General features: G+C 36.1%; 1 protein-coding gene across 2 annotated transcripts in view; it reads left to right on the plus strand.

Annotated features, from left to right (window-relative positions):
• Window positions 1-25,068, plus strand: part of dacha (dachshund a) — a 167,414-nt gene that overhangs the window by 122,925 nt on the left and 19,421 nt on the right. For both annotated transcript variants that reach the window (XM_041255661.1, XM_041255662.1), the window contains 4 exons: window positions 9,261-9,416; window positions 10,528-10,700; window positions 13,041-13,173; window positions 13,734-13,814. In XM_041255661.1, coding sequence (XP_041111595.1) covers window positions 9,261-9,416; window positions 10,528-10,700; window positions 13,041-13,173; window positions 13,734-13,814 — 543 coding nt within the window. The remainder of the gene's footprint in view (window positions 1-9,260; window positions 9,417-10,527; window positions 10,701-13,040; window positions 13,174-13,733; window positions 13,815-25,068) is intronic.

Consider the following 25,068-nt stretch of genomic DNA (forward strand, 5'->3'; position numbering starts at 1 on the left):
GGGCTACTGTTTTCTTTTCTCTGTTGGATAGTGGAGAAAATGTGTTTAACAGCCGAATTCGAGTAAAACCTGTTTAGACTGCACTTGCAAATCTCATGGTCTACTATGCTCTGGACTTGCCTGACCTAAATACCACATTACTGGATCCTCAGCTCATGCACTATCCTTGCACTATTGCACTACTAATATGTCACTGTAGATATAACTTGTTGTAATCCTAACTTATTGCATCCTAGTTAGGGTTAGCATTTATTGTTCATATTGCATTATCGTAGTATTATTTGTATTTACTGTAAACTTTGCTGTATTTAAATATTAATCTTGCATTGTAACTGTGTACTGTACTGTCCTGTAACACCTTGGATAGAGGTGTCTGCCAAATATAAATAATTAAATTATTATTATTATTTAATAATAATAATAATAATAATAACTAGAACTGCGAGACAGTTTTACGGCTTCCAAGCCTCAGTACCAGTACCCAACACTTAAGCAATTACTGGAAGAAGTGGGTTTAGTTAAAAAAAAAAATGCATCAAACAGCCATTTTGGTTTCAGGTCAACACCATTTAAAAGTCAGTTGAATTGCTAGTGTCAAGGATGATGCTTGTGAAGTTTGGAGTTAGTCAAGTAATTTGTTTGTCAACTGACGCAGGTTTAAATTTCAAATGTAAACGTATAACTAGCAGCCATCTTGTTTTATAAAACATCACCATTTTCATATATTTGTATCCCATTGTTACTGGGATGATAAATACCAAGTTTGGAGTTTGTTGGTCAAACGGTGTTCAAATACTAGCAGTTTTCTATTAAGGGCGTGTTTCGTTAAAGTTTGTGGCAGCCATTTCCACATTAAAATTTATTGCAGAAACTTCTGCTTTGCAAACTTGATGCGGGTTTGGATGCTGATGATATATGCCAAGTGTCAGATCAATCGCTCTACCGGTTCCCAAGAAGAAGATTTTGAAAGGTTTCTAAAAAATGCGTCATATGGCCATTTTTGTTTCCGGTTAACACCATTTTTTAAAAGTCAGTTGTACTGAGTATCAGGGAAGATGCTTGTGAAGTTTGGAGTTAGTCAAGTAAATCCTTTGTCAACTGACACAGGTTTAAATTTCAAATGTAAACGTATAACTGGCAGCCATCTTGTTTTATAAAACATTACCATTTTCACACATTTGTATCCCATTGTTACTGGGACAATAACTACCAAGTTTGGAGTTTGTTGGACAAACGGTTTTCAAACAGCAGCAGTTTGTTGTTAGGGGCGCGTTTCGATAACATTTGTGGCAGCCATTTTGACATTAAAATTTATCACAGCAACTTCTGCTTTGTAAACTTGATGCAGGTTTGGATGCCAATGATATGTGCCAAGTTTCAGATCAATTGCTTCACCGGTTCCCAAGAAGAAGATTCCGAAAAGTTTTTTATCGAAAAATGCGCCACGCCGCCAATTACAATGACTCAGCAGGAAAAAAATTTCAGTATCAGACAGCCAATGTATCCAGCTTGTTAGCTGCCAAGTCAGAACCTGATCAGTCACACAGCTTCAAAGCAGCAGCAGTTTAAAGTTTTGGGAAGAAAAAAAGTAAAAAATCTTAACAATAACAATGGCTTCCCAGCCTTTGGCTGGGAAGCCTAATAATAATATAAACATTGATTCTACTGTTGCTGGAGGCTTTATGGGATCGCTAAGCGCTCTACCATTTTTCTGCTTCCCCAATTTTTTAGTCCACTAGCCGTCACTGCATTACACCCTTTTTCACCAGCACTTCTCAACAGCAAGGCTGTCTGCCCAGGCCCTTGCATCTTTTGAAGCTCAGTAAGTATTTAGGTCATCCTTTGAAATAATGACTGCAAATGTATAATGAATTTTGGCTGAATACCACTGGAATAACACCTGAATATCCTATGCACTTCCTCTGAGTCCTACAGTAATTCATTTTGAATTCAGCCCTGTTAATTCATTATGATTAAAAAATTATAAAAAAAAAAAATTAGGTTGCCCTTTCCCCTCCATCCGTTCCTAATGAATTCACTGCTTATTCTTCACTAATTCATGCCCGCTTACTCGCCCACTAGGGGATTGTGAGAAGTGTTAATTCATGTATGAATGCATGCCTCTTTCTTTTATTCGTCTGCTGTTGCACCCCTACTTGGACCTCTCTTGGTTTGCACTTGACCCCCCTTTCAACATCTTTCATCTTCTACCTCTTGCTAGACCATGCCACATTTCAAACAAATCTTCCTCAAATGTTGCCTCCCCACCCCCCTGCTATTGAACTGTCCTCAGCATTGCTGAGTTTCCAGAAGCTTCCTTCCTGAAGGATTTCCTGAAGCTTGTTTCCAAGCATATCTTGAATTTCTTCTACATAAGCTTTCCTTTGCAGCAAGCCCAACGTTTCCAAAGCTAAATCCACATTTATCCTGATGTTGCAGTAATTGCTGGGCTTTCCATAATCTGGGTGTCTGTACTGCATTTCATCAAGCTGTCATTTTCTCTCTCTGACATAACTGATCTTCAAGCACTCCACTCACTCTGGCACCAGTTGCTGACTTGTTTGGGGTTTGTATGGCTTGGAGGTGATTTTAATCCTTTCATTCATGAAATATTGAAAATAGTTTCAAAAAGTAGTTTTGAACACCCAATAAATATATTTTTCATTGAAAATATTTTCACTTTTGCTCCATTGCTTTATATGAGGCTATCATGTAGTTGTATCTTTCATGTTTTGTATCCGTCCCCATATGAGGTCGCCATGCATGAAAAGGTTAAATGAACTGTGTGATGAGATGAAATAAATTTGACATTTGCACTGGATTATTTTAATGAAATACACTATAACAATATATATTTTTAGTGTGCATTGGAGATATTTTGTATGTTTGTTACAAAAAAAAAAAATCTCAACCTTACTGTACAAAAAGCATCAATGGAATTATTTTTTTATTTCACTGGACTAGCAAGACTAAATGCATGTCTGTCTTTTTCATTATGGGGATTGCTAGAACTGTGCTTTGAATGCAAGCTAAAAGTTTTCTAATCTACAAGGGCTCTGGATAGCATATTTGTCATTATCTGGAATTTGCATGTACCTTGTTGAGTAGAGGGCCAGGGGAACTAGGCCAGAAACACAGCTGTAGAGCCTGCTGAACTAATTGCCTCTCCATCCTCAGCCTCATTTATCTTCATTTCTTCCCAATTACACCAAATTATCAATAGTCTCAGTTGCATTACCATCTTAATCCCCCTTTTTTCAAGCAGCATTAGGCAGTGGCAGATGATTCCTTGGCGGGAGTCAGGGTAAACAGCCATGAAAATGCCACCTCTGGCAGATGGCGTGGCTCATAAGAAATATGACAAACACAGGCAAATGTGCAACCGACCACTGCTACATGAAAGCAAGCTTTCAATTCTTTTCTTAAATAGTGTTTAGGTAAGGGTTTTTACAAGGTGTATTTGTGTAAAAATAGAATGAAAGATGCATGCCCTTTGGTTCTCGAGTTGAATGTAGTTTTAACATACTTGTAAACTTGAAATATTTTGTTATGTAAGGAATAGTTATTAAGCTGTCCTATTATTATTATTATTATTATTATTATTATTATTATTATTATTATTATTATTGTACTGTTTTTGAGCAGTACGCCAACCATCTCAGTTATACAACATGAACACATGGTCTCAATTTATAAAAATACTTTCTGCTCTAGTAAGTAAAAAATGTTAAACTAGTCTTCTAGATGGATGTTCATAATTTGATATATACGTGCAATGACAATTTGGGCCTACTTAAACTTTTCTTTTGATGTAAAACTTGGATAAAGGTGTCTGCTAAATGAACAAGTAATAATAATAATAATAATAATAATAATAATAATAATAATAATAATAATGTTTGAATGTTTGCTGGCTTAAGCTGTAGTTGTGCACTGTCATCCTCACTGTAGGTAGTTAGTACCCATTTTGACATCAATGCTCTGCCTGATTCTGAGCAAAACTGCAGTGTTTTTCTTATGTTTAAACATGTACAGCAGTCTTTTTTCTTGTTTAGTTCATAGGTTATATGCCTCCACTGTCAATATACAGCTTTTTATCTACATATCTCAGTATCTCTTTAAATAGGTTTGAGAATTTGTATTTGTTTTCATTATTACAGCATGTCTGTGCACCAAATAACTATTGTGCTTGGAATCCCAGCAGCCATGAATATAGATACATAAATGAAAGAGGGTATATCGAATGTTGCTTTGCTTTTTGTTTTTATTACAATCACTTATTAATAATAATAATAATAATAATAATAATAATAATAATAATAATAATAATAATAATTTCTTCTGAAGAGTGGTTGACTCTGTTAGTATCATGCCCTCTTATAAATATTAATTTATAAGTAAGAGGATAAAAGTACATGCCCTGCAGAAGCAGTGACACGCTCCTTGTTCAAACCCTGTTGGTAAGGGTCCAGTGAAGCAAAATTTCTTAACTTGATGATAAAAAAATTGTAACTGACGGTTTCAATAGAGTGTTACATTTTTTTTAGTACAAATTCTGTTACTGTAAAATGGCTCCAAATTAAAGACATGCACATCTCGTTTCTGACTGGACAATTCCAAAACCTCTGGGATGAGTGAAAAAAAATTAAATAAAACCAATCATTTCCAAAATTACTCACTCGCATCACTTGCTCACTCCTTGCCACAGCTAATGTGAATCAGCCACTGAATGTTCGGTGTGAGGAGGGCTTTATACTGTACTTCCGACCTGCTCCATGACTAGTGAAAACAAAGCGGATACCAAATTCACAATAAAATCTCAAAATAATATAAAATCTCTTAAAGGTTTCTCAACGGAGAATCTTTTGACATAGAGAGGGTTATTTGAGCTTTCCCATTAAGCTCTGCCAAGTCGTCTATCCTTACCAGAACAGACTGCCATTTAGCCTTGAATTTTAAATGGAGGGCTCATGGAAAGGATGTACCACATCAACCATATGGCAGTATTTTCTTCATTGGACCTCATGGCTGGGGTCTACACAGTAAAGTGCCTCCCTGTGGTCCAAATGCAGAGGTCACCTGACTACGCTGACACCTGAGTGCTCTCCTTATCTCCTACCAGGAGGCATATATGTTTACATCTTTAAATGTAGCAGGTCCATAGTGAAAGGCAGAGATTGTCTGAACACAGTGAAGTGAGAAAGAATGATTTAACAGTTCATTCTTTCAGTTATTGATTAGGAGGAGGTTATTTACCAAATGGCCCCTAAAAGCCACCTACACAGATTAGATATTTTATACAAGGTTCATCCAGGCTGTGAACATTAACAGCAATCCCAGCTCTCTGTGTCCTGAATTAGAATGACACATGGTAATATATTCAGTTATTTGTCAGATGTCTTAGCTGCCATTAGTTTAAAATTGAACAGCTTAAAATGGTTCACAAAACTGTAATGGATGCTTGTAGGCTGATATTATTTTTTGTAATCTATAATTCCATGATTCAGGATCCCATTGTCATATATGGCTATTTGTACTGTCGCTGGTCACTGACATAAACCGATACAGACCCCACTGTATTTAATTGTATGTAAATGTAATGTTGTATCTGCATGTTAATATCCTTGGTTAATAAGTTAATATCCTTGGAATGTCTTGATTTAATCGATTTATGCTGGTGTTAAAAAATGCTAATGATGATTTAAAAGCTGGTTGTAATTGTATTCAGATTTAGAAAAGCTTTTTAAATATAACTGTCAGCATGTAACCATGCCCTGTTCAATGATGGACACATTTTCAAAGTATGACTGACTGATGGACAGATCAGGGAATTGCTATATTAATGGCTACATCTCACAGCTTTGGCAGGACTGCTCACTAATTACATTGGCAGGACCATTTGAGAAGTTCTTGGAAAGGACCCAACAGGGCCCTCAGTAAAAGGTTTAGATTTTAACACTCCAGTCAACATAATTTACTGTTAACTTAACCAGAAAATATGATCCGGACAGAGACCAAATGTGCCAAAAACATGGAAATTTGAGTTACTACTTCTTAAATATGTTAAGACACCAACATAGTTTTCCTGAACTCATTTAAATAAGAACATAGAACATAAATCGCATCAACAATATGGCTTGGTAAACCATTCCATACGCTTTTTTTTTTTTTTTGGTGAATATATTTTTTGCAAGGTCAGGAAATAAGACTGGATTGTGTAATAATGAACTGGAATGATCTGTGTTTCTGTTTATTGCATGTAACATGTTGACAAATGTGTTTTCAGCACCCCTGCCAAACAAATTAAGGATTTAATATTCATTTACTAAAATGTTTTGCAGTAAGGATCACATTGTGTGTGTATGGGCAGGGTATATATATATATATATATATATATATATATATATATATATATATATATACACACACACACACACACACACACACACACACACACACACACACACACACACACACACAGAGTGCTCTGTGATGGACTGGCGTCCCGCCTTGTGCCCTGTGTCTGCCGGGTTAGGTTCCGACTCGCAGCGACCCTGCAAAGGATTAAGCGATTAATGATAATGGATGGATGGATGGATATAAAGTGGTCTGCAGAAGTATTCATCCCCTGCAAAGTTTTCACATTTTGGTGGCAACTGAACGTACTCCACGATGCTTTCAAAGTAGACTTTACATGTAGAATCTACAATTGATAAAGTTAAAAAATGCATATTGAATGTAAATAAGATTTACAGAGAAAAACAGATTAATCTCAGTTGCATAAGTATTCAACCCCTTTGTTACTGCAGCCCTAAATCAGCTCAGGTGCAAATTATTTGTTTGAAAGGTCACAAATTTAGTGAAATAGTTTCAGCCTGTGTGTACTCAAAGTGGTTTAACGTGTAGATAATTTCCCTCAGGTATATAAAGGCTTTCAAGCTACAACTCACATAGTGATCCAACAAAGCAACCATGATGACCAAGGAGCTTTCAAAACAAGTCAGGGATAAAGTGGAAAAGAGACACAGAGCAGGAGAAAGGTACAAGAACTTTTCAAAGACACTGATTATCCCTCTCAGCACAGTGAAGTCCATCATTAAGAAGTGGAAGATGCATCATACCACCCAGACACTACCCAGGTCAGGGACTGGGAAGCTTGTCAAGATAGAGGGGAGAATGGATGGTGCAAAGTACAGGCGAATCCTTGGGGAAAACCTGTTTGAGTCAGCCAAGACTCTGAAAATGGGCAGGAAATTCAAATTTCTTCAGGATAATGACCTGAAGCACAAAGCCAAAGCCACACTGGAGTGGTTGAACAAGAAAATAATTAATGTTCTTGATTGGCCCAGTCAAAGTCCTGACTTGAATGCAATCGAAAATTTATGGCGAGACTTGAAGATTGCAGTCCATCGACAATCCCCAACAAACTTATCAAAACTGGAGCAATTTTCCTGTGAAGAATGGGCAAAAATTTCACCATCCTACTTTGCAAAGCTAGTAGAGACCTATCCAAAAACACTCATAGCATTAATTGCTGCAAACGATACTTCTACCAAGTACTTATATATATATATATAACCATTAACAAACAATCAAATAAAACTAATTTGGTTTAGAGGTAGTGTTCCTTAATAAGTGTGACTTTTTATTTAAAAAAGAGAATCTTTGTAAGAGATCATCCTGTTTTAAAAAGCCCCTTGAATAAGGTAGAGAACGGTAAGCATAGGGGCCTCCTTTGTGTCTGTGTCAATGCATTTGAATAACTTTCATGAATTCTGGAGGTTATATGACATATAAGAATCATTTATGGGTAAGATTCTTAAAAAATTGTTCTCTAGATTCATTATTACCAAAATGTATTTCTGTTAAAAAAAAAAAAAAAAACACATAAATTACAATCCAAAAAACGAATAAGAAAGAACCTCAGACTACTTTCAAGCCGCTGTACTAAGTTGTGTTAAGTGTTAAAAATAGTAAGCAACTAATACAGTACAATAAAAGCACCAAGCCATGGTGAAAAAAAAGAACTAATTCAATGTCTGTAATAAACAATTCTGCTAAATTCAGGATTAATTCTTGGTCTCATCTAAATTACTCCACTAAAAATGCAAAGTGTCTAAATTGTGAATGACATCCATCTATTATACAGTATAACACAATATAATGATAGTAGTGCCAATGCGGATTCTAATTACTCGAACAAGCTCTGTTCCACCATCGTGCGGTGCCATTTGCAGTCATTACCCGCTGAAATGCCTTGCCAGTTTACCTCTTAACAGTAGGCAGCTATAACATGGTAGGGCTATACTAGCCTCAGGTGTTTTAGTAAACCATTAGTAAAGTTGCATTTTTGTTTTATTGAAATTATTCCCAGGTGAAAGTCAGAATCCTATAGAGGAAGAATTTAATTCCTATTATTATTAAATTAATCAGTCAAAGCAATCTGTTACAAAAACACCATCTGTTATTTCACTTGCAGGACTTCATATGCTTATTAGATGGAATTATACAAATTATTTTGATTCATTTTGCACTTTACCTTAACCTGTTTGATGATTCTGTGTACCAGAGTGCAATTTTTGAACTAGTGTTTATTATTAAAAAGGTTTTCTCAATGCACCTTTTCATCCTGCAGCTCTGGGTGTTGTGCCACCTGCAACAGGGCATATTTTCACGGTACAACTCAACAAAAATGCTGGATGTGAAAAGCCTTTTAAATAAGGCTTTATTTATTTAAAAACATATTTTGTGTGGATCAGCATTTGTACCCAGAGTGACATAGATGTACATTGTAGCAATTATTTTATCCCTAATATTCTTCCCAATTTAGAATATCCAAATGCGCTCTGTCACAACAGTAACCCCCCACAACAGCTCTGAAGGACTGAGAAGCATCCTCTGATCCCACGACCTAGCCAATTGCCTCTTTACAGCCACGAACTTGGGAGGTGATGTCTGCAGTCATTCCACCAACCACTAATGGATTCATCCTTGATAGTTCCATATGTCGCTGTATGGATGATGTAGGGTTTTCGCTGTGTCCATGCTGAGCCTGATTATACACGTGAAGTAACAAATCTGTGATTTTCTGATTCTCCAAATATTTTAGTTATCGCCCGGCCCCCTACACTTGGCAGGTTTTGTTGCACTTATGTTTATTCCATATTCTGCAGCAATGTGGTTTGAGACTAAGTAGTCAGCCTATAAATAATGTGAGCCCCTATGTGATGTATTCTCTTGTTGTCTTTTGTTCTTCACAGGTGGGAGCGAGTCGTCCTGGGATAAAGAGAAGCTGCAGTCCCCTCCTTCCACAGGAGTGCAGCATGGGGTCACTCATGCCGCTTTGTCTAGCCAGCACAACCTGGGAGCAGCACACCCACTCAGCTCCCTGCAACAGAACCATCTGCTAGCTAACAGTAAGTGCTGCACAGACAAGACGCTTTGCTCAGTGGTATAGTCCTAAATCTGAAGGTGCAGGACTGCCACAAAAATATTCACCATTAAAGCACCACAGAATTAGAGTAACAAATTGGGTTGTGGGGCAGGAGGGGTGATTACCTGTAAATTATAGTAAAATGATTACAGACAAAATGCTATATTCACTCCAGGGTCACAGTGATCATTTTTTCATGGTACTGATGCCTGATTGGCACCAGATCTTTTGAAGGATATATCTTTGAAAACATTCACCCACATATTGCTGTTATTTTACTGTTATTTTACAATATGTATTGACAGTAACACATGATTTGTGTTTTCCCTGTCTCTCTTCATCTTATTAAACAAGAGCTGTAAACCGTGAACATGCACGGCTATTTCCTGTTTCCTCCAGTTCTTGGTGATTAAGTCCACATAGACCTTTACAACTACATTGTTGCTAAACTTTCTTCTTCAAAGTAGAACTGTTTAAATCTAGTGTGCCAACTGAATATACAGGTTAGTTCAAGTAAAATAAAACAGTATGCTCAGTGTAATATTGCATATATTCACTTGCAAATATAAGATTTTCTGTACTACTAAAAATAAATGAAGAGACAAGCAATTTGTTAAAGGCTTAGTGGACTCGATCATCTATATATACTCAATTTGTTTGTATTGCTACCTTTTTAAAATGTACAGTTTTAAAGAGGTGTTGTAACTAAAGCCCAGCATACTCACGGAACCAGGTTCCACTGTTTCAACAAAGCAGGGAGAACAACATGTGCTCAGTGAAGTTTGACCTATAAACGGCCTCTCTATCTAGCAAAGAAAGCTAGAAAGGCTCATCCATATGGTTGTATTGATAAGCGAGGCAATGAAAATATAACTGAAGATAATGAATTGCAATAAACAGTATTTCAATTTACGGTTCTTGCTAGTCACAGGAACTCTGACATTTCTGTTTGCAGGGTTGTTAGTGTTATTTAGGACCAAAGTGTATGGATAGATGCACCATTATTAGCAGTTTTAGCTGGCAGGTTTTGTTTTGTAATGTAAATATTTCCAAATGTTTTTTTTTTTTTTTTTTTTTTTTAATTTTTCTTTTAGGACTTGACTTGCCATTTATGATGATGCCCCACCCCCTCCTTCCTGTTAGCCTGCCTCCTGCATCTGTTGCCATGGCGATGAACCAGATGAACCACCTGAATACCATAGCAAACATGGCTGCAGCAGCCCAGATGCAGAGTCCTCTGTCCAGGGCAGGAGCGTCTGTTATAAAGGTAAGAGAAGATGCACCCTTTTGTTATGCCAGGCAAACAGATAACAGGCTTAGTTGGAATTAGTGCCTTGACAAGATTTGACATTTTTTTACAATATAAATATAAATTAAAAAAAAAAAAAGACAAAAGGCGTGTCGATGTTTCTTTTGAAAATATTCATGATTAGTATGTAATCCTTGCTGTCTAAAAATAGAAGGGTCACACTTAAAAAATAATACATTTAAAAATGACTAGCTTTTAGGATGTAATAGGAACATGTTTAGAATGTGTCCTGAGAAGATGTTTACCTCAACTGAAATCAATGTGAATTCAACAGGAAGTCATGTGTTGGTTCCTACATTTGAATTGCTGACACGTGTTATAAAGAATTCCTTAAATATATCAGCTGAATAAGGGCAAAGAGATGTCAGAAGCAGGCCAGACATTATTAGTTGCTTTTCCCGGGAAAGCTATTTGAAGCTTTTGAGTGATTTCTAAAAGGTCAAGAATATAAGGTTTGCTGGAAGGGTTATTGCTAAAAAGGTGATATATTTATTATCAGCCTTTAGGTAAACTCTAAGATGCAGTGCAGCAGTGGATACTTTTATATATACTTTTCCATGGTGATCCACCACTGCCATTTTTTAAAGTGATCCATATGCAGCAGTACATTACATCTGATTCTTGTGACAGTAATATCACCATGACAAATGAGGTTACGTACAGTATATTTTTAGTGTAAATGCTCTGCTGGTTGCTGAGCTCTGCTCTATTTATATATTGCCACCAGTCCTGCAGATGGGGCTGTGTGGGAGGTCTGGGTAGTATGCATTCAAAGCCTACTTAAATGATTTATTTTTTCTAAATATACATATTAGAGTTACAAATGTAATCCCTTGGCTCAAAACTGCTTTTATTGTCCAGAGACATTGTGGAAAAAAATCTCTTTCGTAAGAGACACTACAGTGTGGGAATAAAATAACACAAACCAATATGCAGTGGATGAACGGTCTTCCTGGAATGTTACTGCCTTAGTCTGTTTTTAGTTTATTTCTATTTCTATTTAGGATATTATGAATGGTTCATTATCTTTAGCTAAATGTTATTGGTGCACAGGGATAGCAGGTGTCAGTTATCCGCTGACAGACAGGGAGACACATGGAGGTGAAGCTGACAATGCCGCTCAGGCACGCAGGATTTATTTACAGAATACACAACCACATGACACTGCCAGCAGTGGTGGTGCCAGAGGGACATAGAACAAATAGAAAATGCATAAATAAAAAACTGGAAACAAACTACAAACAATAGGTGCTGTGAATACGGCGAACGCTACTCTGCTAATCAACAGAAGTCACACTTACACACCTCACTCCCTAAACTAATAATTGTTCCACAACATCAGTGTCCTTCTATGGGCAGCAGTTATCCCATATGCAAATTCAGGAGAAAATACGAAGACAGTCACAAAAAGAGAGAGGAGCAGAAGAAATGAATTAGCCAAGCTTGAACTGTTTTACAGGGAAATGTGTATATTGTATCTTTTCAATCCCACAGAGATCTCTACATTTCAAGGAATGTTGTCGTTAGCAAACGTTGCTTAAAAAAAGGGTTTCTGTGGTCAACTAGCAAGGTCACTGTACAGAATTGTGATAATTTATTTTCCATGAGATTACCAGGTCTTGCTACATTGCTGTTACAAGGCTACTGTGTATGTGCTATCATGCTTTTATACATCGGCAGCCAAAGACAACTATAGAAATGGCAAAGTATGATGCTCTCCGCCATAAAATTGAGGTCAATGTGCAACCTGCCCTGCATCTTCTGCACGCTAGAGGGCATTATCTGTAACAGATTACTGTTGAAATACAATGTTTCACCAGCAGATGTCACACGCTCAATTGTGAATACCAAAAGCGCAAAGCTTACATTGAGTTAAAGTTATTGTTATTGACTGCTGCTCCATTTCTATAAATGCATTGTAAATGTAAATCACCCCACATGATCAAGTGGTTTAGGCTCAGTGACCACTCTACCAGTAGCTGGACACTGTAGTTTGTCTTGAGTCAATGTACACATGAGGTTTAACACTTATTAGAGTCCTGAATGTTGAAAAAGCTGTTTTATTTAATGAAGTCTTTAGATGAGATGGGATAGTACTAGAGCTGGATCCTTTCTACAGTTATGGATAGTGGATTAGTCAGCCTTTATTTCCAAAACATGTTGGGCATTTTCCCAAAGGAAAAAACAAAAAAAAATAGCAAAAAAACTGCTCCCAAAGAGCTTGTACTGTAATGCAGCATGTACACAAGTGAGTGTTGTGTTAAAGAGTATTTTTTACAGAGTTTTGTTTTCCTGCAGGAACGGGTCCAGGACAGCCTATCCCCAGCTCTGTCTCTGGAGGAAAATCAGTGCCCTAGGAGCCACGCCTCTTCACATCAGAGCAGCAGTGCCTCAAGCTCCCCCTCCCCTCATGACACCTCTGATCGGCTAGGTAATTCCCTGAGTATAGCAATGCTTCCAACCCTTATTGGTCAGTGTAGTGAACCAATAAGAACACATTCTGCAAGGCTAAGAGAAGGTTCTGAATGTTCTTGATGAGGATCAGATAACAACAGTGACATAAGTTTATTTGTGGGTTATTAGAACCACTTAAAAAAAAATCTGTCGTCTTAATGTTACTATATTCTGATATAAAAATATGTTTAGATTAATATGCTAGAATAAATACAATGATATGTAGGTAAATACTAAAATAATAGTAATAATAGATGTGTTACATTGAACAAATGAAAATAAAAATATAGAGGTGGTGTGCTGTATTTTGCTAATTTATATTTTTACTCTGCCATTAACAATCTAGCGCTATAGAGACTTTAGATTTAAAGGGACAGGACTAATTTGGACTTCAATAAAAGCATTTGCGATTTCAGTTTAATATTTCATAAGAATAAAACAAAGGTATACAACAATACAATTAAACATTAACGTGTAAAACAAAAATAGTAATAATAATTCTGGCCGAGAATCACTTGTATGCTTGTATGTCTTTAGCAATGGTGCCTAATCCAAGGGATGGAGAGATGTCTGATCGGGATGCAGCTATAAATGTGAAGAAGATCTTGAAGGAGAAAGGTGTGTTTCCTTGCTTGTCCTCATGCATTCTTTTAAAATGAATGTTGAATGACAACAGGTTTGGCATTGCAAAGGCTTTATGATTTGCTTTCCAAGCAAAACAAAGATATTCAAACACATATATAACTTCTGCATGATACTGCAAAAAACAATTGTAGGAAAATGTGCTTATTAAGTATTCAGTTCTGAATGTAGAATGTACATTTGTAATTATTACTATAATTGAGGTGGACCTTATTCGTTCATTTATAAATAAAATCAGGTGTGGATCTTTGTGGAATTTGAAGGCAAAAGTGCGTGAAAATATAAATTATATTGTATCTCTGATATCTAATCATGCATCCTCAAAAGAGGGGATTGTATGAATTTATAAATCATCCACTGCCAGTTCAGCTTTCAAATTGTCAATGTTATGGAATCGGGCAAAATCTAACAGCACTCTATACTCTTCCATATTGGAGTCATGTGACTTGTTCGTCTCAGATAATAAAGACCTCCCTTCCAAATATTGGAGTCATACTGTACATGGTTGTCACTATATTCTGTAGTTGTGTTTGATGTAGGGTGAGATTCTCAAATCTGTCACCCTTTGATATTTGTTAATTTATCTAATCTTCAACCTAAAAGAGGCTGTGTGGATTTGAAGAGAAGGGGAGTGTGGGATAGGTGTACTGTCGGTTTACAGATCCACAGTATGTGCTACGAATCCACAGAAAACTGTTGATTTATCAACAAACCCACAGTCACAGAACAATTAATCAGAGAAGTGAAAATCATGTCCTTACGCCGTAATCATTTCAACAATTAGTTAATTATAATATTACATATTTCAAACACAATCCTTATAAAAACTGTTGCACTTTCAGTTTGTTACTTCACAAGTATAAAACAATACAATTATACATTAAAATATTTCTTAATAAGAAATTCAATTGCACTTCCACCCCAATTTGTATTCAGGCAATTCACCATCACATATATCAACATTGGTAATCTGTTTGTCACCAACTGATTGACTTCTTGGTTTCTTAGTCTGAAGTATTTGAGAAATCTTGTTTCTCGTCAGTTTTCCTTTTGTATTCACGTACAGCATTGGATCCATACCACAAATGAAATATTCACCTGTGATTTATATAAATGCATATAATCTCTAGCTCTCAAACTATGGTTTATGTAAACCCTTCAAATCTAGTGTGATTCAAAATCTATGCATCTCATTACTGAACAAGTATCAGTTAGGAAGATATGTTTTAAGTGGGACATGCATAATGGCACTCAAACAGTGGATTATTTTTACAGATTCACCCCTTATTGTTGTTTACAAATAACAAACCACATGCATGTCTGAGTTGTTTACATTTGGTTTGGTAACTAGAATCTAGCCCTTTGTGTCATTACACTGTAGTTGGTTCACAGCTGAATTATATGATTCTCAATAAAGTTCCATTGCAAGTAGTTTCCAGTGAACATTAATAGTTTCAGTGCCACATGTTTTAACCTCTGGGCGTAGTAACAGGTCTTTTTCACATATCCCATTTTACTTCATGGTTACAACCATGTGATACCCTTGGGGATGCATTGTTCTTGTTCACAACAACTCCTATTTCCAGTTCCTAGAAAAAAACAAATTGCCATTAATTTAAATTGTGACTGAGTAAAACAGTTATACAGGAACACAAAACACAATGTGGTACATGTTTCAGACACGGCCAAAACTGTGCCACTTTTGATTAAATAAGACCTGCATGAGTTGTAAATGTGGCAACCAATATAACTGTTTATTTTTGTACAGTATGTTTGCAGTTTACCACACTTGTCCAATGGTTATACTATTAATTTACCATCGTTTACCCTGGTTTTCCATGTTTATTAATATGCTTTAGCATATTTGCTATTGTTTACAATGCTTACCTATGCTTTACCATGCTTTCACTATGCATTATTACACTTTGCTATGCTTTTACTATGGGCAACTTTTATAAGGGAAACAGGACAGCCTAATGATTATTTCAAATGAAAGCAGAATAGCAAATCAGACAGGAACTCTTAATCTGAAACCTACTTGGTGTTTCATGAAATTGTTTTGTGTAATTAAAGGTAGTTATCTGCTTCTGAGAAATGCATGAGACAAATGTGACACGTTTTCTTATGAGGAAAGGAATTAAATGAGCATTACAAACTTACTTACAGTATATTTAGTGTTCCGCATTTTTCGGTTTTTATCTTTTAAAAAAAAAAAATCCTGGGAATGTTTCAGAGTTTATTTTACATATATTAAAATAGGGATAAAATCAGTAAAACACAAATGTAATTGAAACATCTGTAAAAATCATCTGTAAAAACTTTACATGTGGCATATGAAGCATAGCAGTTCTGGTTACTGATTAGTTTAATATCGCTGGCATGTATGATGAAGCAGAATCTGCGGAAGTCGAAGCCACATTTTCCCAAGTTAGCTGGTACTTTGCGAATTGCAGTGCTGAGTCTGACGGAAATAGTGTCTGGAGAAGGTACGAACATGACATCAGCACAAAACAAGCATGGTTTACACCTTGAAATCATAAAAAGAAAAGAAAATTGACAGAACTGGACGATGCAAGCCATCAGGAGACGCGTCAAAAATCACACTGGACATTTCCATCAATGCGTTCTATAAGTTTACCATTAAAGCATCACCATTTTCTGTCAAATATATACGATTAAGATTGTCGGCATTAGGCAGTGTTTTAGCTGATGGACAGACGGTACTGTTGCACAAAGTCACCAAAACATACCTCTGCAATAAACAGTGGCTGTCCAGCAAAGCACAGTGCTCTGACAAACTCATTACCACAGTCATTCTGTGCTCTCTTTTATTAAAGCATGTGTAAAAGCCGCATAAATTGATTGCTTGTTTATCAGGTCACTTTATTGTTTTAGTTTACTGAGTCATTTATTTTTCAGTATGTTCTTTTATTGTCAATGTGAACATGTACCTCAATGCAGCAGTATTGGCAGTGCTATGTGTTCTCTGCGTCATCTGCGTTTCTCCCCAGTCGTCATCCACTAAACATATTATATTTTTGTATAAGTATTTCAATTCAGTTTTTGATCAAGCTGGTAGTTACCAAGCCCAACAATTGCTACAGTAATCAGACTTTGATTGGCCAGCATAATCAGGTGATAATGTTTGTGAACAGAGAACCATGTTTGAACGTTATTTGATACTCTGATGTCTAAACTTACCTGCTGTATCCTAGAATACAGTGTAGGGCTGCTTATTACAAAATCAAAATAAAACAGCATTTTAATCTAACCTTTTTGTATTTCCTAGAAAATAGTACTGGGAAAATATTGAATAATAGACAAAAATCGGGTATAAATCAGTAAAAACCGACGTTCAGTTATTTGTTAAAATTCAGAATAAACTGTAAAGACGGAACACAAGTATATTTTAACATGATGACAAACTTACAGTAGTACCAACTTGAAAAAAAAAAAAAAAATTCTAGATACTACTCTAGGTTTGTATTTATAGTTGTGGTTGATGATCATTTATAACCTAGTCTTAAATTTCGATAACTTGCCATTTTTCATGCGTGTGCATTTATTCCTCTAACACACACAGGCTTGTAGTGCTCTGTCAGTGACATACTGGTCAATTGTGGGGAAACTGACTTATCAAACAGAAACTGTAATACATGGTTATGTTGAATCTGCCCCTATGGCTCTGTATATGCTCTGCTCTGTATATTCATGCAGCAGGTCCCTATTACACTGTATAACAATTCTTTTTTTTTTTTTTGTTCCTGGGTAGTAAGTGTTATTTCCTAATTGCTTATGCCTCAAAAGTATAGAAAATGCCTATTATTCCCCACAAACTTTGCTTTTGTGACCAAGACAGGTACATTTCAAAATATCACTATTTCCAATGAGAAAACGGGCGCTTTTGTGTCTTTTCGTTCAAATAAAGTCAGAAAAAAACAACATATGAATCCAAATTAACATGTATTTATACTAAAGTAATACAAAAATGACTACAAAAGATTTAGAAGTGAGTAGTTTTTTGAGATTTATGATTATACTGTAAATTTACAGTATAATCGTAAATCTCGAAAAACTACTCACTTCTAAATTGTTTTACATTTTTGTCTAATAATATGTAATCTATGTGTTCAGGTAGCTGAATCTATCATTGATTCTAAAGCATCAGCAACCAGGTACCAAAACAACTGTACATGCCTGTGACTCGTAGCAGAACCTAGAACAGGAAACTGAGGATTTATCTTTCTTTTTAGCAGTGATAAGTTGTGGATGCCCCCAGCCCACCCAACCCCATTCCCATCCTAACCCTATTTAAATATTATCAGTACCCCTGACACTTAAGAAGAACATACATTTAACTCCCAGGGTGAATAGATTGATAGATAAAAACATGTGAACTCCCATATAAACATTAACCATGGTATTTGCACTGTTTCCAAGCTTTTGCCATACTAATACTACGCATTTACCACGTTTTGTAATACAGCATGCTTTACTGTGCTATCTATATGTCTTGTTACACGTCATGTATATTCATGTATAACAACAAACAATGGTTTGTTCTCTCCACTGTGCTAGCAATAAAACAGCCTTCTTAAATCATGATACCAAGATTGTAAGGAGTAGTAGTAATGTTTCTAAAAATACAAGGTCAAATATTGCATGGTTAACTTTCAAAGGAACAGTGCCAAAAGCAATATCTACTAAAAAGGTTAAATCTTTTTTGTAATAATTATTGTACTTGGCTTGTTTACTGGGACATATTTGAGACTATGGAAGAATGATCTTCTTTGATAAACAATGTGACACATTTGTACAAAGTGATAAATGGGCAGCCTCTGGCAGAAAGGTGCTGGAGTCCATTGAATGAACCCAACTTCAAGTCTATAAATCATGTTTGCTGGTCAGTAAATGTGCATACTGCCTAAGGCAAGGTCTTATTCCATATTGTGTGCATACTGGTGTGAACTAAGTGCTGACAGAGCTCTACGTTACATTATATTTGAAATGCACTCATATGTAAACCATTTGAGAAACATTGCCTCATTTTTTAGCATGAAACTACAGTAGTTTGCTGCCTGAGACTTGCACAGTGTACACCACCTTTCACTGAAACTACTAAATGCTTTTTCATATTTCATTCACTTTGATCAATCAGCAAAATGTTTTTAAAGAAAACTATTCTTCAAATTATAGTCTTTCAGTATTTAAGAATCCACATGAGGGAATCTTGTATAAGTTTGCAAATCTAGTGCTGTCACACCTGCGACTGCTAAGGTCTCAAACATAATAAGCTAGCACCTTATTTCTTTCAGTAGTTTGAAAACACTAATGCCATCTTTCACTTTGACCTGTGACCTAAAATGGCTGCCGTATTGGAGTAATGTGACATATTGGTTTCCATATGAGAAAGACCTACAACTTTGAGACACTGCCTTCATACTTGGTACCAGACTGTATTCTAATTAAAAATAAATTCCAGTCTGCTTCATTGTACTTATTCCTGTAGTATCTCTTTCAACATATTCACAGTGAATATTCACGTCTGTCATAAAGAACTACATGTAACATTTTCAGACAGATCACTGTATAGACATTAAGAAATCCACTTACGGCCTAAAAGCTTCTGTCTGGCTTAGGAGTAGAGTTCTCACTAATATTTATTAGTCACTCACATAACATGTAATGTTGATCCTTATTCAAGTTCATGAACATTGTAAGTCAAAACTAAGCAGGTCTGTCTAATGTGTCATGTCACTCTCAATTAGAAAGTAGAATGACTTGAAAAAAATTCTCTAACTTGAGTCTTTACCTATTTGCGACCAAAATATCTGGCGACTCTAGACCATTTCATTCCAGTATGCTGATGTCATGCTTTCAAGCAAGAATTAAAAAGTGCATGGAATGGCTAGTTTCTTACAGAGCCAGACTGAATAAACTTGGATTTATTCTTCTACAGTTGTGTAAGAATTATACAAAGCATGCTATAGGTTTGCATTTGGCATGTTGAAATGAAAAGCTCAGATTTCTATCACACCTATGCGTGCCCATTGTGACAACCGAGGCAACGATTAAGTTAAAGGGACAATGCTCAATTCAACAGAGCAATGTTTGGAGTACATGTATCCCCAGTGAAAAACCGCATGAATACATGTATATATTATTACATGCAAATTACCCACACAGTAACATTGCAAATGGCTTCCTCCATTGCTTGGTGGAATTTATGACAATTGAAACCCCAAAACCCATAACCAACCACTTCAACAAAAAATCACTTAATAAAAGTCTTGGAAATAAATATGGATTCACAGTGTACAGTACAATCAGTAATATCAAAAACACAAATAAGCTAGTCAATGTTTGAAGTGCAGCACAAGTATTTTGCTAAGGCCTTATTTCAGGTGCAGTAACCCCCTTGACCATACAAGTGGGTTGCGGACTATATGTTAATGAACAAGGTACTTTCAAAATGCTAACAGCCTTGTGTGTTGTATCCCTTACTGTTCCAATTGCACTGCATATACTGTAAAGGAGATAGCAGCATCTGGTTACAATCAATGTTTCCTTCTGACATTATGAAATTAGCTATGCGGAAATGATTAAAATTGGTCTGTAATGAATTCTGCTAGAAATGTGCAGCATTGTTTAGCCTTAGAGATAAGCAGTTGGCAAATCAGTAAAATAAACCCAAAACCCATTTCCGAAAGAAACGATAGCAACTTTATGTTTTCTGTGCCAGGAAACTGTGCTTTAAACACTAGCAGTTGGCTAATTTTCAAACTGATAGCTAAAGGTTTTGGCTCCAGTAACAATTATTTAAAAAGAAAAAAAAAAAGATATTTAAAGGACTGCATCCATTTTAGTTTGCCTGTGAAAGCCTGATGTTTATGTGGAATGGTTATTAAACGTGTAAAGGAATAAATCCACTTCGCTTTGAAAGCTCTTTTTGATCATTAAACCGATTGCTGTTCTGAGCCAGTTTGTAATGGTTTAATAAAACTTGGATGCTTGGTTCTGCCCTGCAGCTTTTAGGGGTCCCCGGCAGGCCGCTGCGGCAGGTTCCAGTAGGTCTAATGCAATGCATAGTTTAATGGCCGAAATAAAAAAGAAAACACAAATCACTGTTCAACTTCTGCTTCTAAAATATATTTCAGCGTGGACTGGCATTTTTATTTAGCTTTCACGTTCAGGACAAGGTTGCTAATGACTGACAGCCATTTCCATCTTTGGTTTGAGGCCTGTATGAAACATGCTCTGGTAGTGTTAACCTGAATTCCTAATATCATAACATATGGCTTTCATTGGCCCTTGTTTCTCTAAGAGGGGCCGCAGATTAGATGCGTATTGACACTGATGTAAAGCAGATCCTTCAGGACCGGGCTGTAACCTGTTGGCTCCCAATGGAGATAAACTGGCACTGCTGTTGCGTGCGCTAATCCTGTGAATCGTGGGGTTAGAACAGTCAGGATTGTCAGTATTTATTACCTGAAAAAAAAAAAAAAAAAAAAATATATATATATATATATATATATATATATATATATATATTAATGCGCTTTATGGTTCTGAAGTTTTCTAGTCATCTTTTGTACATGTAAAAAGGGTAACCGTTGGGGTGTGCTATTTGGACAGACAGAAAACTGTACAGAAGGGTGAAGTAATGAAGAGATACTATCAGCATGAAGAAGCAGCTTTACATTTGGTCATCAGTTTAATTGGAATACAGTCAAATTTCTCACCCAGATTGGCACGTTATTTAGTCTGATATGTATTTATAATGTATATACTTTACGTGCTCAATGCACAGGTTGTTATTTTTACATTTCTTTGAACGCAGTTAGATAAATTCAGATCTGCCTTGTTGCAGTTTCCAATAGCTGATGCAAGTAGTCTTGCGTCCTGTCAGCAGCACCTCCACAGTGAGCTCTGTTTAAAAACCTGTTCAAGAAGACGAGGGCCTGAGTGATGTAGCTGACAAAAATTGAACAAAGATGGAGAGAATAAGATTGAGAAAATATGCAGTGTTTACAGATCTCTCGGCTTGGTTTTTGTTTTTTGTTTGGTCTGTACTAACACAGCAGAGTCTACACTCCACAATAAAGATCAGTGCTGCTTTGTATTTTGCTGGTACAGAAAATGTACTTTAAGACTACAAGCCATACAAATTACATGATAAGATATAATATGCTTTGTATGTTTGGAACTGTTGATATGAAAATGCATAGCTAACATGTGATCGAGGCAGTCGAATTGCACATCAGATGAGAGCGCTTTCTTTACAGAATATACATGAAGCTATATAAGTAGTCATCTTGGACAATTTTCACCATATGCAAAAACAAAAAAAAAAGAGTTTAACCTGCACTATGACTGTACCTTAGTCAATGACACTGCAAACAATATAACATACAGTCCGACCATGTGTGTGCAATACATTCACAGTATATTTCCTGGTTAACTGGGGAAATGTGACCTACAAAAACTGGTACTTAATATTCCACATATGACTTTAATATGCTAATAGGATGAGAAACTTGTTAAAGTTAATTTCATCTCAGAATATTCAACAGCTTCAAAGGTTGAGTGTCAAGCATGCAGCAACGTGCTACAGTTGGTTTCAATTAATTATCACAAGTTGTTAAGGTTTTTCTGGGAAACTGAAATGCAAGATGTTGCTAAAAACACCTGTGCTGTTGACGGTTGAATTTCTGCATTTGGTAGGTTGTGAGAGTTGGCATTATATCTCTAGCTGTGCATAACTGGAGACACCTGTCAGAGTTATGGGGTTTGGTTATTGTCTTCCACAGGGACAGCAGACCAAGTGATTTTTTTTTTTTTTTTTTTTTTTTTTTTTTTTAAATCAGTTTAATAATTTTTAGCTAATAAGGGGCTGAAGTGCAGCCATTAGGGATGAAGCTGACTCCAAATGGTAGCTTGAAAAATACTGTCATAATCACTTCTCTTTTAGAGAAATGTATGTTTTTGATACGACTCTGGAAACAAACCAAAAAAATATTAAATAAGAAGTTATATTATTCATGGAAACAGAGTGTAAATAAAAAGGAGAGGAGCACAATTGTTAAAATTAATAAATATCATGTCTCATTTACATCTTGTCACATTATCAGCGTACGGTTGATGATCATTATGTGATTCATGGGTGAATATGGTTTTGTTTTTGGAGCACATGACGTTTGACATTGGTTTTTTTTATATCATGTGTCGTTGAATTTAAGTTTTTTCAGTATTTCTAAATTCGTCACTGTTGAGTGTTTAATAGTTATGGATGGATGATAATATTATGTTCCTGACATATCTCCTTCTGTAGCCTATTCATGTGAAGCAGTCCACTCGGCATTAAAAGATATAAATGTATGGCAAGCTGTTTTAACATGTAATTCACCATTTCTGATGTCAGCAATTCTATTACTGAAAATAGATTTTTGATATCAAAATTATAATTGAGAATTGCTGATATCAAAAATCCATATGCATGAGAGAGCTTCAAGTCTTCAAGTTTTTCTATTGAGTGTCTATAGAAAGGAGTTGGATTGGGCTGATTTTATCAGTGTTTAGAAAACAAACTTTTGAAGTCTGTTTCACTGTTGCCCAGGGTCCACGGAGGAACTGTATTAACCTGGTGAATGATGACATAACGTAATTGATAAGAACAGTGTACCTTTCTAAACACAGTTCAGATCATGCAGGGCCAATTGCAACAGACTGAAAGCAGTGTACTAACTGGGGATGATCCCATGGTTAGTACGCAGCTCTGCACTAAACTAGTATGCAAGTTAAATACCAATTGCAACAAACTTGGCGGCTGAAGTTTGTCCCCAGCTGCATACTAAAAAAGGTCTCAGTTGCAACAAACCCCAAAATAACTGCTGCTGCACTTTAGAGGATACTACGTACGAGACTAAGTTAGTCTAACCCAGGGGTTCCCAAAGTTTTGGTGATGGAGGGCCAATTTCTGGAGGTTGCATGGGATGAGAGGGGGGCCGCACAAGAAAACCTACCACCTCAGAAACCGAAACGTCCCAAATCATACCTTTTTATTTCCTATACATTTTTGTATTTAAATTAGGAATGTATATTACTAGCACTGCAACACCAGAAACTTTGAAATGTATTTGTATTTGATCCTGTGTCTTGGTGCCACAACAGGCTTAGGTTTGAGCACCAATATCATGCTGTCACATCTTACATTGTCCTGGTCACAACAATTAAAGAAGATAATAGGTACTCTTCAAATTATACCAATTAAACTCTTTTGTGGGTTATTCTTCAGTAGTGAGGCACAATGCATCTTGACTTGTACAACTAACCACTTCACTAAGAGCTGAATATATGTACAGTGAACTCCACTTAATTCAAATATCTGGGGACCAGACAAATAGTTTGAGATGTGCAAAAATCGAATTAAACAAATTATGTAAATTGCCTCATGGTGTGGGCATTTAGAGCTATTTCCATAGTAAATGTGCAGAAATAAAACACAAACGCTACTGTATTTTACCTTGATGTTTTTATTTCATTTTTCTTTCTGAAATCAACAGTATAATCACACATTTCTATTTAAAGTGCAGCATTAATTATCTTTAATAATCTGCCATTACAGTAGCGCTTTTTATGCAATTACATACGATTGCTACATAACATCCTACTAGCTACTGTAGTCTTATTCAGAAACACTGTACAAAAAAGAAATGTAACAGTAACAATTTGAAACTGTAGCCGGTACTGTTAGTACAGTAGTACTTTCCCAAACAAAAGATCCAAGTTGAACACCAAAACTACAATGCTGTACAAAGAGCATTTTCCTGATTGAAGCTGAATACAGTTTTGCTCTTAAAATAATAAAATAGAATCTTCAACAGAAAAAGTGCCTGTATCCTGAACCGTAACGTTTCTTGCAGTCGCTCTGTTAACATTACAGAAGCTTGCTAGCTACTTCAGCTGGATAAAGTAATCTAACGTTATTTGGATGGTACCTTCATGTCTTGATAGCACAGTCTTTGAGCATCTTCCCCCGTGGAAAGCAATAGGAGACGACAAAATAATAATTTAACAAAAGTAGAAGCGCCTTTTCTTTTCGTAGGAGGTTCCATGTTATTTTCCTTCAGCACGGCATATCTACCGTGCACTATAGGCGCCATTATTTTTTTTTTCTTTAAAGGGACAGTGCACATATAATGATGACCTTAACAACTGAATTAATCAAATT

Source organism: Polyodon spathula, chromosome 7 (genome assembly GCF_017654505.1).
Source record: "Polyodon spathula isolate WHYD16114869_AA chromosome 7, ASM1765450v1, whole genome shotgun sequence".
In the NCBI taxonomy this organism is placed as follows: Eukaryota; Metazoa; Chordata; class Actinopteri; order Acipenseriformes; family Polyodontidae; genus Polyodon; species Polyodon spathula.